Source organism: Netta rufina, assembly GCF_964035555.1.
Source record: "Netta rufina genome assembly, chromosome: 1".
In the NCBI taxonomy this organism is placed as follows: Eukaryota; Metazoa; Chordata; class Aves; order Anseriformes; family Anatidae; genus Netta; species Netta rufina.
The window spans coordinates 86337502-86362771 of record NC_140123.1 but is presented as its reverse complement, the minus strand read 5'-3'; the positions used below and the strand labels follow the sequence as shown (position 1 = coordinate 86362771).

The 25270-nt window shown below is 37.3% G+C and overlaps 1 protein-coding gene across 10 annotated transcripts in view; it reads left to right on the top strand.

Moving 5' to 3' along the window:
* Positions 1–25270, top strand: part of DMD (dystrophin) — a 1234381-nt gene that overhangs the window by 1192736 nt on the left and 16375 nt on the right. For 8 of the 10 annotated variants that reach the window (XM_084305928.1, XM_084305932.1, XM_084305933.1 and 5 more), the window contains 8 exons: positions 354–490; positions 1296–1334; positions 5983–6048; positions 7099–7164; positions 10200–10358; positions 18994–19237; positions 19586–19709; positions 23784–23876. In XM_084305928.1, the coding sequence (XP_084162054.1) occupies positions 354–490; positions 1296–1334; positions 5983–6048; positions 7099–7164; positions 10200–10358; positions 18994–19237; positions 19586–19709; positions 23784–23876 (928 nt within the window). The remainder of the gene's footprint in view (positions 1–353; positions 491–1295; positions 1335–5982; positions 6049–7098; positions 7165–10199; positions 10359–18993; positions 19238–19585; positions 19710–23783; positions 23877–25270) is intronic. The other 2 variants (XM_084305930.1, XM_084305931.1) reach the window with 1 other exon arrangement.

The window sequence follows — 25270 nt, the reverse complement described above, 5'->3', positions numbered from 1 at the left end:
TAGAGCTGTTTGCTGCACAAAAAAGCAGGCGGAGGGTCCCAGGCAATTTGAGGGAATTCCAGATTCTTGTTTAGTTATTGTTTGTCTTCATCAAATCACTGAGAAGAGGCATGAGCCTGTTACAGGTGTTTGGAGCTTCCCTTTTCTCTTCTTCCTCCTCACTAGCTGTGCCATTTGGTAGTACATTTTGAGGTGACAGTGATAAATAAATAGAATGTGTGGTTCTGGAGGCCAAGTCGTTGGCAGCTCTGCTTGGCATGGCCACAGCTCCTTCAAATGGCCCATCAAAAGAAGAGGCAACTAAAAATAATAACCTCATGAAAGATGATTTCATTGTGATTTGTGGCTTTCAGACAACTTCCGGAGAAGACGTCCGTGACTTTGCCAAGGTACTAAAAAACAAATTTCGAACAAAAAGATATTTTGCAAAGCACCCACGAATGGGCTACCTGCCTGTGCAAACTGTCTTGGAGGGAGACAACATGGAAACGTGAGTAGCTCTAAAGTGTCTAAACAGTTCATTTGGTATGCTCTTTGAGCTCCCCAGCTGGTGCCAACTCCCTTCACTTCCTAAATGCATAAAGCCTCTTTCTTTCTTTCTTTCTTTCTTTCCTTCTTTCATTTTTTTTTCTTAACCACGGCTGGCAGGCAAACACAAGCTGGGGTTCCAATTGCCATTCCCTTTATCTGTTTTCACCCATCTTCACAGGAACTTCCACTTCAGTCAGTAAAAGAAAAATGCTTACTGGCAGCCTTATAAACTTTTAAGTTTGATACAGCAATTTGGAAACTAATGATCTCTTCATTAAATTTTTATTTTATTCCAAATGGGTATCTTTCTGTGCTTTTATTTTTTAAATTAGGTTACTATGCTTGAGAGCTTCCCAGCTGATTTCATCTTTTCTCACCCTATAAATTTAGTCTTATTGAATTACTGTGAAGTCTGTATGGAAAAATAAAACAAACAAACAGCAATAATAATGATACACATGGAAAAATTAATGAGTAGCCCATCTCCCTTTGTTTTTGTTGTTTTGCCTTTTTTTTTTTTTTACAAGTTTGATCAGTTGTTTAATGGCAATTGCACACAGCTTGTTCTCGCTCTCTTTCTCTTTTTTTTTAATTTTAGATACAGTTTTTCTTTTTTTTGGTTGGTTGCTCTTCATGGTCATTCATGTTAGTCTGTTGGATTTCTGTTTTTTAGTTGTTGTGATTTTTTTTTAATCTTTCTGTAATTATTTTGCTGCTGAGTTTCTTCTGCCTCTCTCTTCACCTCCTCATTTTTTGTCTTGCAGTCCTGTTACTCTGATCAACTTCTGGCCAGTAGATTCTGCGTGAGTACTTTTGCTGAAGTGTGCTGCTGCTGCTACTGCTGCTGCGTTCCCTCACTTTTTTGTTTCTTTCTTTGTTTAGTTTTGCATAAGTTCATTTCCTTCTTTCTTTACGATTATTTCCTTTCGTACACTCTCTAAAGGAATGTTTTGATCGCAGATGAACAGAATGGGATAAGTCCAGGAATGTCCAGCAATCATGAAATGTGTACTGTATACTCTTTCTGGAGTATGTATTTTCACTGAATTAACAGGGATTTTGGTGCAGTCCTACTATTACTTATACAAGTTTGTCATTTAAAAGCCTGTGTTTCTGAACAAGCGTCGATCCCTCTAAATGTACACTAAATGCTTTTTGAAAGATACAAATTGAATTTTATGGATTTAATTCAATTTCAGGAATGACATTGTTTTGTAGATAAAGCTATAATTTTGTTTTATGTGCAACCGTGCATACTTGCACACTCATGTGCCCCAATTAATTCAAAGCTCACTGGATATTTTATTACAGTTTTTAGATGCAAAAAGCTCTGTGAGGGCAAGTTGAAATGGGAAAATGTTTACTGTATTTTTTTTTTTTCAGAAGTTAAAAGCAGGGTTTTTCAACTGTGGACTGGATTTTCATTCTTGCATCATTCCTGCATATGCATTGTCTTAATGTTGTAGTAACACCCTTAACTTGAACTAAAGATATATAACTTACCATTGTGGCATTTGCTACTACTAGTGTTACATGGATGATTTTAGAATAATGTTAAATAAGGTTTATTTTTAATTCACATATTGATAACTACTGAGAGACTAATAAATAGAATTTTATATATTTCTATATGGTGAAATGTATATGGCTTGCACCTTCATTGAATTTTTGGTAGAATAAACAAGAGTGAAATGTATACATTGGAATACTGATTTATAGTTTTCATTTGGAGCACAGACTACTGGGAAGTCAAATGCAGTGCTCGTCCTCTAGGAAATCTACTGTGAGGAAGCATGAAATGCATATTTCTCCAAACCACATATGGTTGAGGATCCACCCACAAAAACTACCAGAAGGCTGGAGACAGGCTGAAATAGAACGGCTTTGAACTTTAGGGCACATGTAGTCTTTATAAATGCATCTGGGGCTGATTGCAGCATATTGTACAAAAAACTGGGTATCTAGATTTCTTACTCCTTAGAACAGTTGGAAAGTTAAAAGTAACCTTCTAAAGAAAGCTTGGGTAATATGGAATGCCATTGCTGTGTCTGACATAACATGAAATTAAGCTGCCATAACACGCTTATTTGTAAGGCACTGCCACTAGTTCACTTACAGTAACAACTTCATGGTATGCCTACACTGATAAATTCACACCAAAGGTTTAGTGTTGAATACTTCAGGGAGCTTAACGTGCATGTAATATTTAAGAAAGCGTGAGAAATACTTAGAGGCAGGATTTGGATGGAGGAAGGTAGCACCTTTTATCAGACCAACTCAGGTATCATCCTGAGAACAATCCTTTCATCTGGTCTGACAAGAAAGCTGGAAATTAAAAAAAATAATAATAATATTGGTTGGAAGGAGTTTCTGTTTTGTTTGTAGTTTATGTTTTGTTTTTTTTTTTCTCTACTACCTTTGTTCCTTTCCTTAGTGCTAGACAAGGGTAACAACACAAGTTACTGAGCAAGCCAGCCTCAAAGCTATTTTTTGGTTATAGGGCTGATTCCACCTTTGGCAGACAAACCTCTTACTGTGGTTATCATTGCCTTTTTTTGGTGCTTTTGCACCAGCTTTCTGTTTGTCTTCAAATTGTTCCAGAAGAGCATAACCTGATCACATTCGATGGTGCTAGGTACATCCTGACATCAACGTATGTTAAAATACCTGAATTTGTTTGTAAATACATATGTATATATATTTGTTATAAGTTAGTTATATGGGTCACTTACTATACAGTGTTTTGCACGTATATTCCACTTGCCAGGCATAAAAGGGGCAGCTTACACTTTTTATGAGAATTTATGTCTTTTTATTTGGACTGTGGACTGTCAGTGGCACAAATGCAATTGATGTGATTCTACACTTCAAAGATCCATCTACTGCAAAGCTGAATAGCACACAAAATGCCTTCCTCCTGTCAGCCAGGTTTCCACTGGTTCAGGGAATTGTTGGCCGAGGTGTTTGCCACTCGATTGCCACTTGACATGAATGGAATTCCTCAGGCTATTGCTGCAGACACCAGCGTGAGAAATACAGCTGTGGAGTCCTTGTAAAAGGAACGGCTATCTTGGTTAAATATTGGCTGTGTTTCTCTGCCTCCTCGCTGAGTGTTCAAACTGATTACGTGAGCTGATTACATGTGCTCAGAAAGTGAGGCTAGCGAGCTCTTGCACAGATGGTCATCTAAGAGCGTGTCTACGCAACAGCCTGCAGTGCAGCACAGCCATTCTCAAGCTGGCTCAGGTACTGGCAACTGTGTACCTCTGAGCAGCTAAATTCAGTGTGAAAACTGCAGTGCTTCTCAACAGGTTGCTTTAATAAGCAAGCTTTTAAAAAGCTGGGTGGGGTAAATCTCCTTTGCAGTATATTCTGAAGCGGAGACAAACCTGGAAATGTTGACTCATCCCATGTGTACACTTGGCAGAGAGACGTAAGAAGCTCCAACAAGTTATACAAACACTGAGCTGTCTTCAAAAAATGCATATTACATAGCTTGTTCACTTCTGAGTATAAAGCTTAGTTTTGAAGCAGCAAGTCTACTGTTACGCAGTTGTGCCAATATTTTACCTTGTGCTACTGCCAAAAGGAGCATCACTTCTGTTCCTCAGCTGCCGGTTGGTCCCAACCAAGTGCTGCCCTTTCCTTTCTACTGTTACAAATGTGTGCAATCACAGGGTGAAATGGACTAGGATGATCCAGTTCAAAAATCAAACTACTTTTAACACAAGTTTCCTAATCTGTGGACAGTACTAGCAGTAGCATTTGTGTGTGCACTGAAAACAAAACCTCTTCTTTCATTGATCGTATCGGTTTAGGTTAGCTTCACAGGTACTGCCTGCCAAGCAATTAAAAAATGAGGTTAGCATCAAGTTATCAGAAAACAGTTACTATTGTGCTTGGAAAGCCATATGATTTGGATAAATTGCATCCTTTTCCCCTGTCTTCCCTTCAGTGCTGATGTTCTTAACACAAAATAGGATACCAGGTTGCAGACAATCAATTGCCTGTCTGCATGAATCTCTGGTGTACTGAGAAAATCTGTACTGAGTATTTATCCACTGGTTTGCTATGGTAGTATTTGAATATGCAATGGGAAAAAGTACAGTTGGAGGCCAAAGCTCATGTAAAACCAAATGGGATTCGTGGTACTTTGTCTGTAATATCTTAAAGAGAAAAACTTTCCCATTCTTTGAGAAGAGGCATTGACTTTTATATACAGTATATAGTTCTATGAATTCTGAAAGATCCTAATTTTATAAAGCCCTTTGCAAGCTGATTTTTAAACTGGAAAATGACCAATAAAGTATAATGATCTTTTAGGAGATTTACTGCAGGATGATCAAACTCCTAGCACAGGAGCATTAAGCACCGTGAGATTATTAGTTTGGGTTTCTTTATAACCGGTAATACAAAACAGATTTTGTCTGCTCTTGAGATGCAATGCAGTCCCCATTGGAGAGAACAAGCCCAAACCACAGTTTCCAAGAATTTCACTTAGGAGTCCTAAAGTGAATCATAAGAGATGAAGTTGAAATTTAGCTAAAATAGGAGATTACTGTACAATCTGGAAAGCTTTTTTTTTGTTGTTGTTTTCTTTTTCTTTTTTTTTTTTTTTGTTTCTGGCACCTCCTGGTATGGGTAGATATGCAAAATCCCACATGGCAGTAAGGTGCTTTCTGCCAGCCCAGCCGTCTCCAAAATGCAGAGGTGATACTATCCTGACGGTGGTGTTCTCCAGAAATGAGGCTGTTTGAAACAACAATCTAATTTGTGAGAAGAGTCCCACAAATAGCTTTGATCGACAGAAAAAAATCTTATTCATTAGGCAGGGAACCCAATGTAATGGGCAGTGTGTCCTGTATAACATGCTGCTCTATGGTTCAAGTCACAACTGGGGAAAGAAGCAAGGTAGAATCATCAGTTTCTTCAGTGTTATTAAAGGCCGATTTTGGCCATTTTATGTTTCTGACTTCTGGACTAACACTTGCAGGCTCTTTCAGGTGAAACGTGCTGCTGCTGGGCTAGGGACACGTCCTGGGCAGGGGGGAGGCAGAGGAAAGGCTCCCAAGGAGACCTCAAGTCAGGGCCTCCAGAGTAGGCCTGCGACCATGAGCCAGATGCAATTACAAATGGGGGAGGCAGGTGTGAGAGGAAAACAGGGGCAAGATCTCATCTCCAAATCCTCTGGAAAAAGGTTTCTCAGGGTTTTTTGTGAGGAGTCATCATTGCAACGGACGGACGGATTGCCAGACGGTCAAAGCGCCGTGTTGTACCACAAAATGCTGCGTGATGGCTTGAGGAGGCTCCTGCCTCACAGATATAACGTGCTGTTTATCAAACACAGTGTAAGCCTAAGGCATAGAGGTGTGAGGGTGTAGAAGTAGCTAAGTGTCTTTTTACTTTTAAAAGGGTATTGTTTGTGATTAATCAGTGTTTTCTGCCTTATAGGCCTGCCTCGTCCCCTCAGCTTTCACATGATGATACTCATTCACGCATTGAACATTATGCTAGCAGGTATGAGACCAGCTGGACATTAGGCAGATCTTCCTCTAAACAGTCATATAAAAAAATCCCAAAGGCTAGGTGCTACCTGAGCGGGTCTTAAAGAAACGCAGGGTTTGGGGTTTTCTCCTCCAGGCTCTGGGTTGCAGGGTTATTAACCTGTGGTTGCTACTAACCAGCCTGTCTACTAACTTGCATGCCAGAGCGCATGTGTGTGTGGTTAGAAATGACCTCTAGGTTCCCTGGGGGTCTTCATTAAGCTATGCACTCAGTCTGCACAGGGTTTCATTTTCAATGTAGACCCCATTGTAATCATACAAATCAGAAGAGCAGAAGTCTCCAAACTCTACATCAATCTCAAATGCTATTTTAATGTTAAGTAATTAACCACGTGGACTACCACAAACAGGACCTCTCCTTGATTTGATGAATAAAAATCATGGTATATCACTGTTCTAGTTCACTTATCCACTTTCATACTGCTCTTAAGAATCAAAAAGTGGGTTAATTGTACAGATATGAAAATTAATGTGCTTTTCCGCCAAGTAAGCAAATTTTCAAGGATTGAGATAATGTTACTACAACCTTCTCTTTCTGTCCCCCCAAATCACTTGATAAGTAGAGATATTCCTGGAATTATGCAGTATGTTTAGAAGGGGCTAGCTGTTGAAAACTAATGAGAAATGACTAATTATTTCACTTCTGATGATGGCATTGCCAGATACAAAACAATCGGTGTAATCCCCTGGCATTTTAAGGCCTTTCTTTGCTTGTGGAATTAATAAATCATGAGGAATTGAATAAACCCTCAGAGAAAGAGTTGAAAATTTAAAGAGCTGAAAAGTGAGTTTAGCCAGGTCATTGTATTGAAAAACACAATTATTCATGATCGCCTATTGCAAAGCTTTTTGATAATCAACACAGAATGTAAATTCGTCTGAGTTTCAAATTATCTTAAGTCATCAAAACCATCAAACTCTTTAATTTTTTCAGGAATGTTAGAGCAAACAAAGTTTCTGGAAAATAGAATTTATTTTAATGAGTATGTTTATTTTTCCACAGGCTAGCAGAAATGGAGAACAGCAATGGTTCTTATCTAAATGACAGTATTTCACCTAATGAGAGCATGTAAGTAGGTCACTTTAGTATTTTTGACATGGGTTTTCTTGTGAAGGTTAATAGCTTATCATAAAATTCTGCAGTACTGAATTCACATTGCTGTGTGCTACACCTGATTCAATTTCATGAAGAGGTCATGTTCTTTCAATTTATGTAGTAGTGTCTGGACTTATGGCTTATAGTTTAATAACAAATTTGTGCAACAGATGATTAATGCCTTCAAAATAAAATCACTAATTTCTCAAGAAAATACTGATTTATTCAGGAAATGATTCCCATGTTACTTGACAAAATGCTCATCATCTGATGTTTTTTAAGGACAAATATAAAAAGATACCCCTTCGTCTGAACTGTAAGCTTAATGATATTAAATTATTGTAAGGTAGAAAATGTGTGGGCAAAATGTCGTTCAAAAGAAAAAATCTGGTCTACTAATAGAAGAAATATATGACAAATATAAGCCAGGGGGAGTCATCCTCACCATGATATGTTAGAAGTAGTAAACTTTAAGTTGGACATATTGCTGAGAAGCATTCGTTTTACTGCTTAGAAGTACAAAATCATATATAAAAGTTAAAGGAATGTAGTTGAAATTTTTGAAGAATAGTTCAATCTAATGTCACGCTGAGACCTTTTTGTTTTTGTTTTCTGACATGATAATATATTTCTCTTCTTTCCTGGTTTTCTTGATCTTATTTATTCTCTGAATTAAATGGCATAGAACTAGAAAACTAACCGTGAATAGTATGTTTGAAATGAGGAGAACAGCACGTAAATTACTGTAGTGCTTGAAAATTTGGTCTTAGTTATTTAACCGTGTAGGAGAAGTCATACCACAGATTCTAAATCCATAAAATGTATTAAAATTTTTTTTGTAAGTGATTTTCTACAATAATATCGTCCTTATCACATATTGAGGATTTTCTTTGAAAATTCATAGAGTCTTCTTCTTACTAAATTAAATACTAAGTTCCTTTAAATCATAGTACTTCCATCAATTTTCATTCACTTAAATTCAGATTCCAAATCATTTGTAGGGATGTTTGTGCATCTGCAAAATGTTTATGGATAAAAAAGTAGTTTGTTTCTGTGTTTTGAATTAGTTACTCTTTTGACTTGATAGTATCGTTACCTAACAATTTCGAAAGAAAATCATGTGTATACAACCAAATATTTGTTTTAATATATTGGTTCAAAGAGGAGAAATTTAAAATGATACATGAAAACTAATGCATAAACAATGTTGGGATAGTTTCACATAGTTAATGAAAACTTCATTTCTAAGTCAAATGTCAGTTTTAGATTGATGTAGTAATGTTGTTATATGTGTTTTTTCACTGAAGTATTTCAGTGTCCTTAACCAGAAAATCATGCATAAACCGTATTGTTTTTATTACAGCTTGGTCTTCATTCTTTGCTAAATTAAAAGTTGTATTAATGTGATTCAGTTAATAACATAACCACTGATTATCCAGTCAGTTAATTATTCAGTTTGCACTATTAAAATTATAATAAATATTCTGAGGTTTGGAAGAAACAAGATCAAGATAACAATTGCAAAAAAAAAATCAAAGCTCACCATAAATTTGCAAGTGTGACTGAATTTTGTTTGTCAGGGGCTCAATAAGCATTTTTTTTTGACATTCTCATGAGTTTTGGATTAAAATTACAGTTAGAACACTACGTAGGTGTAGGAAGAGAAATAAAGAGAAAATGTGTATATATACAGACACAAAACATTAAAATATGTATTGTCGTTGTAATTATATATACAAAATATGTGCAGGTTAAAAATCACACAAAAAGACTGTCTTTGAAAATGACATGCTACAATAATTATGTTAATTTTGACTATTAATTCACTTAAGATGCTTATAAATTTAGGAACTGGCAAGCCTTTTAAATTTTGTTTAAAAAGAGGAAATTATTCCTGTTGTGAAAAATTAATATTTCTCATTTATGAACTAATGGTAATGTGCTCTACATTGCTTTAGCACACCTGCAGTCCATAAAATGGCATCATTAACATTTTCAGGAACAAAATGCAACAAGGAATATTTAAGATTTTGAACAATAACAGCTATTCAAAATGTCTGTTAAATTCTGGATTACAAAAGTAACAGAAAAAAAAGCTAGATCTAATTATTTTGTTGTAAGTATTACCATTAAAATAGAATTCCTCAAAACTGTCATTTTTCATTTTTTTCTGCCATCGACTAGAGGTGCTGCCATCTTTCATGTTGTGTTTTTTTTTTTTTTTTTTTTTTTTTTTACAATTATTGCAGGTGTTGGCTGCATAGCTTTGGGCCTGAATGCCTTTCCTTAGCACCTAAAACTTTGATTTAATTCTGTGAGATGGTCAAGATCTTCAGAACTCGATTTGCTTTTTCTTCCAGAGACTTCTCTGTTTCAAATACCTGACAGTTTCAGGGGCAATAAAAATAAAAAGAAACACATCATACCTATTAAATACAATTTATTTATATTTCGACAGTATACATCACTTCTAATATCAAACAAAAATTTAAAAAACTCCTCAGTGAGAAACAGCATACTTTTCTTACATTTAGTCTTTTATTTCACTCCATTTACAATTTTGTAGAATAAAACAGGTAAGTATAGGATGCCATTTTTGAGTAAGAATAGTTGGTATAAAAATTTATGCCTTGCCTTTGCTTGAATGACCCTTGCTCAACATAGCTGAGGCAGAATAAGATAGCTTTTTTCTCAAGCAAGTTTCAAATTTAAGGTAGGCAAAAGAGGAAAGCTGAGATTGTCAGGTGCAGCACAGCTAGGCTTTAAATATGTAAGAAGCAGAGGGGAAGAGACATGAATTCTACAGAAGAGGAAAATTACCATAGACTGTATTAAACAGTTCAGTGGATTTTGTTTTAAGGTATATTGCTCTCCTTTTTGTTACAAAAAAAAATCAGTGAATTTCTTTATAAGAAATGAGACACATGGAGTGCATCATTTACTCATACTCGTTGCAAAGCTAAAAGGGAAGAAGGGAACAGCCTGTTTTATTCTCCTGTGTTTTCCAGCGATGATGAACACTTGTTAATCCAGCACTACTGCCAAAGTCTGAACCAGGAATCCCCCCTGAGCCAGCCCCGAAGCCCTGCCCAGATCTTGATTTCTTTGGAGAGTGAAGAAAGAGGTGAACTGGAGAGAATTCTTGCTGATCTGGAGGAAGAAAACCGGTGAGTTATGCTGCCAGCTGTGGCAGAGACCAGCTATGCACTGAAGATACAGATGGAAGAGGGGATGCTAAAAAAAAAAAAAAAAAAAAAGAAAAGAAAACAGGATGTCTTTTAAAACAAGTTCATTCTGCTAAGTTTTTCTAAGCCATTCATAGTTTTCTCTCTATAAGAGAGAGGTGATAAGTCTGAAATCATGTCATTATTAACTCATTCCCATGATCAGTGCAGTGATGAGAAAGCAGTGAACCTTCCAAATGATGAGCTTGCAAACAAGTGTCTGGGTCACCTAATACACTTGCGATAATGGTGCCACATCTAACAAGCTCTTCTAGCTGTGTTTCATAATATTTCCTTTGGTTCGACTGTTTCCTTTATTTCCATGATATTAACAACCTTCATGCCTTTGTTACCATACTTTGCCATTACATGAGGGAAGGGTATGCAAGTTTCTGCATGCCTGTCTGGAAAAGGCAGGGGAAAGTTCTTAGAAAGACATGCGTTTCTCAAAAAGGTTGGTTAGTGTGATATGTGAGGTTTTGAGAAGATCCCAATTCATTTGAAATAAAAAATCCATGAAACAGCTGTGCTATACAGCTAGACGGAATGCACACAGGTAGAATTTTTAGGGATAAACTGAGTTATAAAGTTGCAATTTCCTCATAAAAATTAGTAATTTTTTGTAATTAAAACTTCTGCCCTCTTTTCTTTCTATTTGTTTGGCATTATTTGTTGCTATATCCTTAGCCTTTAGGTATCAAATATTATTGACCACTTCTTTCTTTTAATTTGAAGTGTAATTGAAGTTATCTTCATTAATTGAAAGAAAAAAAAAAAACAACTGGTTTCTTGCAGCATCACATTGCAGTCCTGTTTCTAAGGTACTTCGGAGTCTTGTGCCATCAGCATAAAAACTGGTAGATCTTGACACTGGTAGATTAATAACTGCAGCCAAGAACTTCTAAAATAAGAATGTAAGATAAAATTACTAGATCTACAAAAACCACATTTTTATTTGCCTTCTCCTGTCTTTGGCTTTTATGGTATAGTCTATTGGCATTTTCATATTCTTTTTTCTTGCTTCTGCAAAAGCTAGATACTTTAGTTTTGTTTACGTTGAGGGTGTAATGCAGTAATCATTTACCTTAGGCATGTCAAGGAAATAACTGCAAGAAATAACTGCAAGAGTTGGTAGTGTCATAGATCTTCTTTCCATTCAGAAGTTTTTGGATGGTTCTAATTAATTATAGTGCCTCCATCACCCCATCATCTCTATGAGACTGTGGTTGGGATTCTTCACAAAGGGCAGAGCCTGGACTTGCAGAACACCTTGAATTGATTTTGGCATAGAGAAGCCTGAAATAAGCAATTCTGTCACCTGGAACAGGAGGAAGATGTAAATCTGTCTTGTGCTTCCTTCTGGACTTGCATCAGCTTCTCCTTTGCAGATTAGGTCTGTATTTCTGTAGAAATAAAATGCTTCAAGCAGGAAGAGAATAGAGCCTGTTCTCCATAAATAGCAGTTTTATTTTTCTGTAGACCTGTCCCTATAAATCTCCAGGGGCAGACGTAACTGATTTAACTACTAGTTTCTTTCACACAGGCTTTTTTCATTAAAGTTGTAATTTTGCTATAAAAGTTAATTTTAATCCACCTGTATTTTCTCATGCCCTTGTTTCCAGTAGTGTTGCACCCTCTCAGAATCAGAATACAAAATCTTCAGGTCAGGTTAAACTGAGGATTGACCTGTTAAAGTCTACTTTCTGTGAGGAATTAGTAGCAGAGGGAATAGCTGGAGATTATGTTCCAGCCTGCTTGGAAAACTCTGGCATGATGTCTGACAGACCCCTGTGTGTTCCTCCCCATCTCTTCATGAAAACACTGACTTCCCATACTCTGATGGTCCACTAGCATCTGCAACATAACTGAACTCCTCATGGCCAGGTGTAATTAAAGCTAGGGACAAGGCATTGTTCAGAGCTTCTTTCCATCTAATATGTAAATGCTCTGAAGTGCTGATAAAAAGGAGAGTGAAAAATAGAGGTACAGTCAAGAACTCACCTTTTTCAGGAGGATTTGGGAGAATGTAGAGAATCAATGAGGCATAAAGGATGAAGAAGGGATTTCAGACAGAAAGCTGTAGTAAATAAAGCCTTTCCTCAATGAATGGCAGTCAGATTGTCTTTGAAACTAACTCCAGACTTCTACGGCATAATACTAATACTACATTACTAAAACTACATAATACAGACTTCTACGGTACATAAAGCCCAAGTACTTTCTAAAGTGTAGGAGAAACAACGTTTTTTAAAAAGCCATCATATTTCGCATTTTCGGGACTTTAGTAGTTAAGAATTAGTGGCTAATTAGTACAAAACAGTAATATAGCTTAGTTTTCATGGAAGGGGTGTCATTGTTTTAAACAGCACCAGGTAGTAAATCATGGAAGAAGAACAGAAATCAGAATGTTCTTCTGTCTGTATACAAAACAAGCTGCTGACTAGAAAGGAGGATGGCTTTTAAAGCAGACGAGATTTGGATGAGAAAGGTAGTATATGAACATTAATAGAACCTGGACTTACAGAATTAAATATGCTAAAGAAATCCTTTTGGGGGTTTATACCTCATATTTTAATAAGATGTTTGTTTAATATAATAACTACCATTGAGGAGTAACACATAAAAAGATCTCTGGCAAAAATTACACCATAAAAATATCTGTTTTAAAGTTTGTCAGTTAAATAAGGGCCGTAAAGTATAAGCTTGACCATATATAAGCTTGTCTGTTGGTTTTTCATTCCTACTATTGGAGATTCAGTTCTTAGCTGGATGCCACCACAAGCAACCTCTCCTATTTGGGGTGATTCAGGGCTTAATGCAGCAGGGACTGAGAGGTCTGTTTCTGTAGGACAGCCTGGAAGTCACACTGCTGTGATTTTCACTGATTATGACAAAATCATGACTTTTGTCCCTCTGCATCTGTCTGCAAACCTCTATAAATAACTTGTACTTAAAATATGAGGCAGCAGCTCAAAAGAGAACAGGTTGTTGCTTATTGTCCTGATAGATTGTCACAGCCAGATGACCATGATTTTATGAAGGAAACGCTGATTCCTGTCACAAAAATAAACCATTCAGACAGGATCAGTCAGGATCAATTCATGTACTTACCTGTCTTTTAAAAAGTTTTGTCTGCTTAGATTTCTGTTTTCTAGTCTTTCTCCGATGAGTTTATTCAAGCCTTTTTGTCTGTTACCAAAGGGAATCAACAAACTGTGATCTAATCCCTTGTGTCAACCTGACTCTAGAGGGTGAATATGTGTTCTTCACATTATTTCTAACAAATCCTCTGAGTAAATGTTGTTTATTGCTCCAGCGTGAAGACTCAGTTAATCTGTTGCTGGATAATGGGCTGACTGATACAAAACATGTTGTGATCTCCCTGTCCTCAGCCCAGCCTTGAAGCAGCTGGGCTGTTTCATTTCCATTGTAAATACCTTGGGTCTTGTCACAGGAGTGTGTCTCCTTTCTGGTGCTGATGTGATGCTTGTTCCTGGGAAGGCAAGTGGCTAGAAGGGTAGCAGTGTTAGATAAACAGCCATCTTCTCATGCCTATATTGACAAAACTTCTGCTGCATACACTTCTGATGATTTTTGACTATGAAGATTTAGCTGTCCTTGCTGTGTCTTGTATTATTTTACAGTTATGGTCAGCACTTGCATTTACTTCACAACAGCTATTGGGAAAGCTGCATTCAGTACCTACAAGAAGCAATAGTAAGATAACAAAACACTGTCATTTCTCTTTTTCTTCTGCTCTCCACAGTTTCCTACTTTTTTAAAAAAAAAACCTTCTCCCTTTTGCTTTCTGTTTTTATTTTTCCTCACCTCTTTTGAGCTGTTTATAAAATTCTGACCTCCATTTGGTTTTCAGCTGCAATTTCTGGTCTCCAAATATTTCCGTCTTGACTTGCTATTCAGATAAAAAAGACTCTTTGAAATTGAAATTTTGAGGTTTGCTTTTGGACAGTTTTAAAAGATCTGTTGCCTATTTTGAATTCTTCTGAAATGTATTATCCAAATCATAAACTAACCTAGCTGTGACACACTTCTGAATGTTTTTTGGGTTTTGTTTGTTTGTTGTTGTGGTTTTTTTTTCAGTTCCAAGGACCTCTTCTTAGATATTAATTATTTATCTGCTAGAAATTTGAGAGGTTGGTGCTTTAGTAGTTGTGAATATGACTTCCATAAATTATGTATGCCTAAAACTTGACTGTTAAATAATTTATATTTGCTAAAATGTGAGCAATTTAGAGAATATTTTCAATTGGTGAAACTTTTTCATTTGAGCATTCAGCCTTCAGACTTGTGCTTAGTTTTACATCTCCTTGAATATTGTGATAAGAACATTTCTTGATGTATCCAATAGACATAAAGTAATCTTGCTGTAGAAGGCAGTATTACTATATTGCAGTATAAGACAAAAATGCAGACACTTACAAAAGTGCCCTAAAATCGTTCTGAAATTTCCTTAGGAGTGAACGTCTTTCTGAAACAGATGGGACAGATTTTTTGTGTCCATCTATAGCAATACATTACATAAGTTATAGACTAGGATGCACCATACTGGCATTAAAAAGAAAGCATGGTTTTGTTTTGAGATGGTCTCAATTATTTTTGCAAATATTTTTTCTTCTGCTATTTTAACAGCTAAAAAGATGAAAGCTGCCTAGTATTTTAGTTGAATCAAATACTTCTGTAAAAGGGACACTTCTCTCTCGTTCTCTTCTTGTTTTTCTCCCAGCTTTTAGCTGTTCTGTAACAAGAAGTTAGTAAATGACGCCTCCAGACTCATCTGTTTGCCTTTCCTTTGCTTTCCTGACTTGTAGTGGGAGCACAGTGGGCTGTGAGCCGCTGGAGAAGCACTAACATCCCAAATCTCAAAGCTGCCCTGATTTCATGCAGCAAGAGTCTTGCTTCAAACCTGAAGAATGATAACTGGCCTCCTCAGCTAAGTTTGTTCTGTATCATTGCCAATAGCTAGAAAGTGATGTATTTCTAAATATGCTGTGACTCCTCTTTGTATTTATTTTGGCACTGAAGAAGTGGAAGTAAATCTTCTAAGTGTGAAGCATCATAAGCAAATAGTGGTACTCTAATGAGGCATAGAGGTAGTACATGGTTCAGTTACCAGCTTTGTCCATTTCTTCAAACCACTGGTTTGATGTAGGTAGATGAAAAATAACCTGAATTCAAAAATTTGCAATTGCCTCGGAGAGGAACATTCAGCAAATCTGGTCCACTAGGATTTCCCTCACCAAGCAATTAATCTTGCCGGTGATAGATGTGATTAATAACTCATGAGCTCTTTACTACCCAGATCTTTACAGATGCATAAATCAAGGTTACATTGCATGCTTCCTCTGTTATTTTTCTTCCTGAATGCTTAAAAGAGGTGCAAACATGGTTAATGAAATGCATGTTTTTTTTTCTTTGAATATTTCTTTTACTGAAGTCGAATATATTTTCCCAGTGATCAGAGGATGCATCATCTTTGTTTGTGACATCCAGTTGTGAAAGCTGCCCAGTCACCCAGCGAGGCTGGCTTTCTGAATATTGCCGATCCTTGCTCAGTCACACTCATTTAGAGAGATTATGCTTTGGCTTCCCCTTTCTCTAACTTCCCATTTAATGCTGAAAATGTAAGACAGCGCCTTTCCTCGGGACACAGATGATATATTCTGAGGGTTGTGGACAGTTCCTTTGACGCCTGGCTTGCAGCAGCATTTCTGTTTCACCACAGAGCTTAAAACTGTTCCAGAGGTGGGAATAAAACCAGATTGTTTTCTCCTCTAGGATGGTCTTAAAGCAGTTTTCAAATGGTTTCTTTCTCCTGACTTCCAGCCTTTTTTCCCCTATGTAAATACAATTCCCTGTATGTTCGATCTCTGTTATTATTGATACTACTGCAATCTGTGTCGCTCTTACGGCTCGGAAAGCAGTCAATATAATGAATCCTAATTCTCTGGACTAAGGACTCTGCAGCTGGAATGAAAAGGTACAGATATAAAACTCAGTGACACAGATGCTCAGGACAAACTCTTGGGCTTTCTTCAAAATGTCATTCCTTGTTCTAACAGAATTACTGCGTTGTGTTGTAGAACTCCTAAATTCAGACACCTCCATGTGGATAATGTGCAGAATCCTTTTACAACATGCTTTTTCTGTAGTAATTCAGAAAGAGTTTTTAACTATTTTGTATCAGACATGGAAGCATTTTCATCTGAATTATTCCCTGATCCTCCTTTTGTTTTCCATAATATATTTACTGGAAGAGCTTCTCTGTCTTGATATTTGAGGGGAAAATTGTAGATTTCTATGTAACATAGTGCCTGATTATGTTGTAAGCATCAGCAGGGGCATTTGTTTAGCTTCCCTTAGGGTGGTACTTTATCTTCTGCTTTACAGCACTTTGAAACCTTCAAACTTTCATGTTTGCTGTTAGTAGAGTATTGCCTGAACCACACATCTGGGAAATTCCTTACAGGGCAGCGATAGCCATAATCTACAGACTTGGTGAAAAACAAGCTCAGTGATCAATCCTGTATAAACTTTAGTGTGTAATAAGACTCCGTGTGATACTGCTGTTGTTCTCATTTCTATTCCCTTTAGTATGTTTATTAATTATTCACCAGTTCATTCAGCTTACAGTATGAGAAGACATTAAGTCATATGGAAGGCAACACCCAGCATAACACTTCTTTCTTCCAGACAATTTCCATGAAATTTAAACTCTATATTTACTTAAAGCAAAAAATCTTCCTTTAAAAAATGTCTGATTTGGAAGAAAATAACTGATTTTTATAGCACCTTCTTGGTTTGTCTTCCATGCATTTTTCTCATTTGTCAATTATGTAGGGTTTTTTTTTCTTAGAGAAATTGTCGTCAACTCTTCATGGGATTGCATTTTTAGCTATTCACAGAATGATGAAAAGAAGGAATATAGATCATTTCTAACAGCTGGAACACTTTTCTAAGTCTCTGTCCACTCCTTGTATGGAGTTTAGAGAAAGAAATTTTGAATTATGGGTTAATCTGAAGTTAAGAAGGATCAACTTTTTTTTTTTTTTTTCTTCTCGTTTTCTTTTCACCTTCTTAAATTCCTGCAGGGGAGGGATCATGCCATGTAACCCCTGTGGGGTTGCTGCTGTTATCCCAGGTTAGGACGTGTCCATTGTACAGTTGCCAAGGGGCAGAAGTGCAGTGTTTGAAGAACAGTCAATGGTCTGTCCTTATCCTTGGCATCATTTCCTTATCCATGTGAAATGATGCATACCGCTTTAGTTCTTGTTCTGGTCACAATAACACACCTTTAGAGATGCTTTAGAGCTTAATGATGTTTTCTGGGAGGTTTCTGAGGTGCTATTAAGCCTCCAGACCAAAATGTCAGAGTGTATTGTGGTTTGCAGGCAAAACTGGAAAAAGTGCCTGTTTTCACAAGCTCAAATAGGAGCAAGTTGGAAAAAAAAATAAAATCTGGGTCGCTGCTTGTGATGAGTAAGCAGTTAGCAGGCTACTGTCTATGGAGCCGTTTTTCCCCCCTCTGGGAAGCAGTAAAGGAACATCAGAGCACCAAGATCCCAGTGCAGGTTATTAGGCCTCCCTGGTGTACAAAGTTTCGGCTGTCACGTACTAATTTTGCATTGTTGGACTGTGTTAACCCCAGCAAGGCTTCAGTTTCTTACCTTCTGTGCTCTTACTTGGTAGATTTTTTTTCATGTGGACCATTATAGATCGTACTAATCTATGGAGAGTATTACTGGAGTAAAACTGGAGCTTTATGAAATAGAACAAGCTTAACAGTGCCATAAAGTCACAGTAGACTGTAGCACCGTAGGCAGTGCTGTCTGAAAGAAGGTAAAACTTATAGCCCCCCAAATTAGTGAAATACACTGCAATTTAATTTTAGAGCTAGACAGTAAATGCAATTGCACATATAAAGAAAGGAGAATGATGTGACCTAATTAATGGCAGCAGAGTTGCAAATGAACTCTTGAATTCTGTGTTTTTTTCTGAAATTTTCTGTGGCCTTCTTTCTGTCTTAATTTTCTCATCTGTGAAATAGGTTGGCCAGGTGGTGTAAGCTTTGATTAGTGTTTGTGAAGTGCTTTGATCGCTCTTTTAGCACTAATTACTACAAGAGTGTATTCATGCTTGGAAGTGAAGAGCCAGTCTGACTTCTGCTAGCAACCATAAAATGCAGGAAGCTGAGGACTGAACCCAGGACACGTTGTACTTGTGCTTCAGGATGGTGTCTGGAGCCCAGCCAGCCTTCTGTTTTATGTGCCCTGGAAGGGAATTGACTGGAAACTCTTGTGATGCAGACAGCCTTTGGGTAATGCTTGTATCTCTGTTCTGTGTTATATCTGCTTTGTGCAAATCAATGAGAGGTAATCCTGCATGGATTTGGATTTAGCAGAACCAAAGGCAGGTGCTATTGCAGAGCCTCTACCTCTCCAGTAGCTGCAGATGTCACATCACAGGAGAGGAGGCCCACTCTGACTGCCCCTAGTAGAGGACAGCCCAAATAAACCTGTTCTGCTTAAAAAAGCTTTGTTTCCTTGTTACTTCTCAACAGAAACTTGCAAGCAGAGTATGACCGTTTGAAGCAACAGCATGATCACAAAGGATTGTCTCCACTGCCATCTCCACCTGAGATGATGCCAGTTTCTCCACAAAGTCCCCGCGATGCTGAGCTCATTGCAGAAGCAAAGCTGCTTCGCCAGCACAAGGGCCGCCTGGAGGCCAGGATGCAGATTCTGGAGGATCACAACAAACAGCTGGAGTCACAGCTGCACAGGCTGAGGCAGCTGCTGGAGCAGGCAAGTCCTCAGGCCTTTCTTTTTGAGATTTCTGTAGAGCTATTTTCCAAACAGGATGTGAAACGTTATCAATAACAATAACCTACCACAAAATCATATCTGTAGAGACTGGTCAGCAAAATATATCAAATTGCTCTGGAGACTGCAAGTGGTAAAATCACACTTCAGTATTCTTATTTAGTCTTGCTTTTTTATTCAGAATTTAAATCAGTTGTTTGCATGGATGTATTTACTTGAAAAAAAATGTGTGTATTTATTGAATTAATAAAATATATACAGAGATGCAAGGACTTGTGCAACTCCACTGAACTGTTAGTAACAATCTCTTCTTTTTTCCTCAATTTTTAGCCACAGGCAGATGCCAAGGTAAATGGTACAACGCTATCGTCTCCTTCTACCTCTTTGCAGAGGTCAGACAGCAGTCAGCCAATGCTTCTTCGTGTAGTTGGCAGCCAGACTTCAGAAACCATGGGTAAGATCACTAAGTTCAGATTGTCATAAAAAATATACATTCCATTTTCAAGAAAACAAAACAAAACAAAAACTCCTTAAAGGCAGAAACTACTCTGCTGCCTCGTTTAGTTAAAGTGGGAATGAATTAGACATTTGCAATCGTCTTCAGTGTCACCTGGCTCTTGACATTCTCATTATGGTTCAGGCTTTTGGTTTTGATCATGATGCACACTGTACCATGGATATTTTGACATGGAATGCAAAACCAAGCTAAGGCTTGAATTCTGAAAACAAACATAACAAAAAAAATAGCTAACAGTTTCATTCAGATTGACTTTCCACTATGAAGCATGACATGGCTGATTTAAACACACACAGTATTAATTATGGCTAAGAGATTAAATGTATGATTAATCATCCCCATGTTAACTAATGTGATCTTATTTTTAATGTGTTGTTGCTCAAGCAGTAGGATAAAGCTGTATCTCTTCAGCAGTGCTCATTTAGTGTCTTTTCTAAATACCACATCAGATGTGCTAATAAAAGTCATACGAGTTGTGGAGTAAGGTTGAGTAATAATATGCTGTAGGTTGAGGTTGGGATTATTATTATTTCAATGCTTTTAGTAACTGTTCTGTAGCATTTTCCTGATTTCCTGTCTGCTTTATAATATTTATTAGCAAGTGGTAAGGGTTTTATGTTAGTGACAAAGCAGTCATCCATTTCAGCATCTTTAAGCAAATGCACTTAAATTACTTCAACAAGATAATACTTGAAATCTGAAAATAACATTCAACTTCATACACAAGAATGTATTTAGTGTATATCAGTGAGTGGCTTTTGGGAAAAGTAGAAGGCTTAAGTGGGAGCTTTTCACTGTGTTTTGTGAAAGAATCTATCCCAGTGAGAAGAAGAATGGGAAGGGATGTTCTCATTGGTATGAGGCCCTGTAGCTGTGGGAGATGCAACTTATTAAGGAGGTCTGTCTTCCCTCCTGAGCGTGGGTGAAAATGTCAACTAGTGCTGGTATCAAACAAGATGGATTCTATAGGTTCCACAAAAAAAAAAAAAAAGAAAAAGGAAATAAATTGTAGGAAGTTAAATATTGGGGTTGAGAGTACAATCACAGGTAATCGGAATTTGATTTGAATCATGTAATTGCATTACTAGTGAGTTAATATTTTGCTGTGGAATAATTTTCATTGACTTTCTGAAGAAACGTCATGAATTCCATCGCACAAAGCATGCTTATTAAAATACTCAAGAAAAAAAATGGGAAGACGGTGGTTCCCTACCATCGGATTAAAACTTAGGGTTTCATATTTTGTCTTTTAGAAGGCCAGAAATACAATAATGTATGTCCTTTCATTTGACTTGATCTAAAATTATTCAGATTTACATTGTGAGACTGGAATAAATTAACATGCATATAATCATATAATCTGCTAAAACTTCCTTATTTGAAACAAATCTTCAGACATGAATTGTTTTTTTTTGTTTGTTGAATCGAGACTATGTGGAAGGACAGTGAGATGTTGAATCGTTATCACTACGATCATGTTGAGAGCCAGCAATGCAACAGGGTCAGCAGTATGGAACAGAGTTTATAAAAAGAATTACCAACCGCAACTAATACAGTTTATTGTCACCTTTCATTCCAGAAAGCATTATTTGTTAGTCTGAGAGTTTTTTAAAGCACAATTTAGAATATTCTAGAATTGTGAATGGAACCAGAATGGTGTCATAAATAGTGCCTTCATATAGTGGTTTCGTACAAGAAGCGTGGTCCCAGTAGTGAGGAGTAATAATTTTCAAGAAAATGCTGAGCATCTATAGGTCTCTCAGGCAATGAGATGTAGTGGCAGCTTTCATATATTTTTCTCTTTGACAGGAGACCTTCTTTTTTTTTTTTTTTTCCCCTGTCTCTGCTTTGTCAAGGAGAGATTGCTGTAAAAATCTTGCCACCACTGGTGGTCTCCAACCTTCTGGTAAAAGCAGCAGCAATCTCAGAGCCTTACTTGCAGATAGAAGAGCTTATCCTTTGATAATCAGAGACACCTTGGCGAGTTGAAAGGTTCTGCTTTTCTTCTCATGGAGTCCTAATGGGAAGGGCCTAAACGTTGACTTTTCCTTCCAGTACTGTAGTGGTAGTGAGGTTCTCTGAGGTGTGTGAGCCCAGAGATTGTTGCTGAACTTTAATTTATTCAGGTACTACCAGAACATTTGCCATCCACCCAACTCTCCAAGCACCTTACAGAAACAAATTGGGAAGACTGGTTTGGTTAAAGTGGTAATTGACATCTGAAGATTGCTTGGCTGATGTCTTATTTTATTATGTTATTTACAATGACATGCTCAGAAAGATAATCCAAATGAGAAAGAATAAAAACAGTGTATTTTAAATAAAGATAGAGCAGTCTTCAGGGTAAGCACATTTCAAGGTGTATCAGCACTTACCAGGATGTTTGGAAATCAGTACCTGTTGTCAGTTTGCCACGGTAGTTTTTCTTGGTAGTTCTTTTTGGCCAGGACAGGAGAACTAATGCCCTCTTCTTTTGAAGAAAAACTTGAAAAACATGAAAACGCCTGTTTTTTGCAGGCATGCTGATAACGTACTCAGCCTGGGTAGAAGTGGTAAGACCTTGCTCTAAGTTTTCACGTTGGCATCCAGCAGAGGCTGGAAGGACACTTATTTTGCTAAAGCACCTCTGTTGATGCAACACTTAATGTAAAAATAGCTTGTGATATGACTTGGGTTGTTCTGGTCTGTGAACCCAGCACCAGTGGAAAGCTGAACAAGCTGCAGCAGCCTCAGCAGCCATTTTCTAGACCATTAAAAGAAACTGTTCATATGAATTAAGAGCTTCTTACAGATATTTTAACCCATTTCGTTTACTGGGGTGTGAAAAATAATTCTTGGCCAGTGTTTTGAAACTCCTGGTCCTAAGGTGAGGCCAACACTACGCTGAGTCATATGGAATCTATGCAGTCCTGAATTGTTCCTTTAACATCTCTTTTAGTAGACTTCCCACTAGCATGGAGCACTGACAAAGTTTAAAGAATCTTAAAGCTAACAGCAAGGTAGCTTATTAGGCAGTTAGCAAGTTAGCTTCTAGGTAGTTTATTACTGAAGTTGAATAGGGCAAGACTTTAGAGTAAAGGGTCATTAAGTTATTTTCAAAACAAGGATATACCTCTGTGGTTATTACAACAGGCAAAATTTATTTTATGTATTAATAGGGATAAAAGAAATCTGGTAAAAGGAGAATGTCATTCGAAGCATCTTTTAGGTGTATTCTCTTTTCAGATGGTTTATTTCTACTAGAGGCTAGGGTCTACAGTAAAATCAACAGATGGATTTTGGTTATCGGAAACCACAACCAAAATAACCCCAGTAAAAATAAAATATATTGAATTTCCCATTAAGCTACTGCCCTATAATCAGGTTATAGAAATTATTCAGTGGGAGAAATGTATTTCGCTTTATTAAACTGCTGCTAAACCCTTTTATGGTACAATTGAATGTTCTTGGAGCGCCAATCTGATGCAATTAAACTGTCAGAAATATTAATACTGATGCAGATGAGAATCTAGGTTTCTACTGATTTATGCAGCTCAGCAAAGCAGCGCTAGCATGAATCCAGCACTATTAGAAAGCTCCTCAGTAGCAGCACTCACAACAGCAATTGCTTTTACCATTAATAGAATAAGAGAAGCTGAAACAAGGAGCATCATTTATAGAACGAAATGTTCCTGGCAGACATTTTGCCCCACTTCTGTTACCAGAGCAGGTTATTTCTTAAATCCCTTGTTACAAGTTAAAATCAGGGTTAATTGTTTAAAATTCATTGTCTAATTTTACTTAAATCCTAACACTTAAAAAAACAAAAAACAAAAAACAAAAAAACAACAAACAGAAGCATAAGAGGCATAAAAAGTCAACAAAATTCACCTTGACGATTTTCATTGTACACTAAGTAGAAAATGTGTTTAAGTGACCAGCCTTAGCTTTGTGAAGGACATGTGCAATAGTAAGGTGTTACCAAATAGTTTCATAGTGGCTTAAATGCAGTGGTTTGCATTTCTTTTCCAGGCGAGGACGACCTGCTCAGCCCTCCCCAGGACACAAGCACAGGTTTGGAGGAAGTGATGGAGCAGCTTAACAACTCCTTCCCCAGTTCCAGAGGTAAGCCCGGGAGCATGTGCAAGTGGAGGAGAGCATCACGCTTGTAAATAAGTCATGGTTGTTTTGGGCAGAGCAGAAATTAAAAGTACTTTCCATTCCTTTATCTTTTCATGTGTTTGAGGTGTGTTGTTTTTTTTTTTTGCGTATGTGTGGGTTTTTGTTTGTTTGTTTTGTTTCTCTGTTTTTTGTTTTTATTTTACCAATTGCCATAGATAAACCTGTCCAGTTTAGAGTGGAGAAGCAACCTGCCCCTTCTGTACCTCAAGTTTCCTCCACAAGTAGCAGTTGCTAGATAAGTGGATGAAACAACATCCTCTTAGACTCTTTTTCTCCTTAGCATTTTCTTCTTTCCTCTTTTGCTGTGTTCTTCTCACAGCTTCTCTCTTTCAGTCTGTCCTCTTGCTGATTTATTTTTAATAGGTCCTTCCGTATTTTGCCTTCTTGCCTTTTTCCAGGAAGAATGTGGTTCTAAATAATATTAAAGTTCTGAGTCAAAATTCTTGACCTTATGGCACATAGGTTCTGAGTGACAGAGAAAAAGCAACTGGACTGCTTGATTGGGCAGCATTGGCTGTGTATATACAACCCCAGCATTTCTTCCAGTATTTCCATTTTGGTCTTCATGTTGTTTGCTGAAAATAAGCATTTGGAATTTTATTTTTTCAGCTTTTATTCATTGAGGAAAGGTCTTCCCTGAGCCCAGAAAAAATGCCCCGCTGCCAAGAAAGATGACTTAGATTCCTAACGGGAGAGAGGATGTGTGAGATGTTACCTGCCACAGTGAAAGAGTGAAAGAAGGCTCAGACATAAACCCCTTGAAAGACCCCATGTCTATTGATAGATACCCTGTTGGGTGTGTTTCAGCAGGGGCATAGACAGACTTCATGGCCTGTTGCACAGTTAGCACATGTCCCTCAGAAGTTCTGTCATAGCTTCGTGCCTTAACCATCGTGCTAGACTTTCAGTGAAGTCAAATTTTCTCCATTCTTTGATTTTAAAGTGAGCTCAGCTCTCATCATCAATGAGCGGTGGAAAAAGAGAAAGCATAAACTGTATAATAACTCATGCTACAGATTGAAAGATGTAGTATAGAAAACTTGTTTAAGACAATCTAATATGATGTATCATTAACTACACTGATCTCCTTCTCAGTGTTATGTCAGAAGCTGTCATATGTCCAGTCCTCATTTTACGTATTGTATTAACTCCCAGACAGAACTGATGAAAATCTTTGAAATATTGGTATGTAGACAAGAATGGGCATATTCATAAAGTTGCTCTGTACATGAGGTTCCAGCAACCGGTGCTTTCTTATTAGTGACCATCATTTTTATAAATATATTCTATTTATGAGATCTTGCATAATTGTATGTGTCTAGCTGCAGACAACCGTA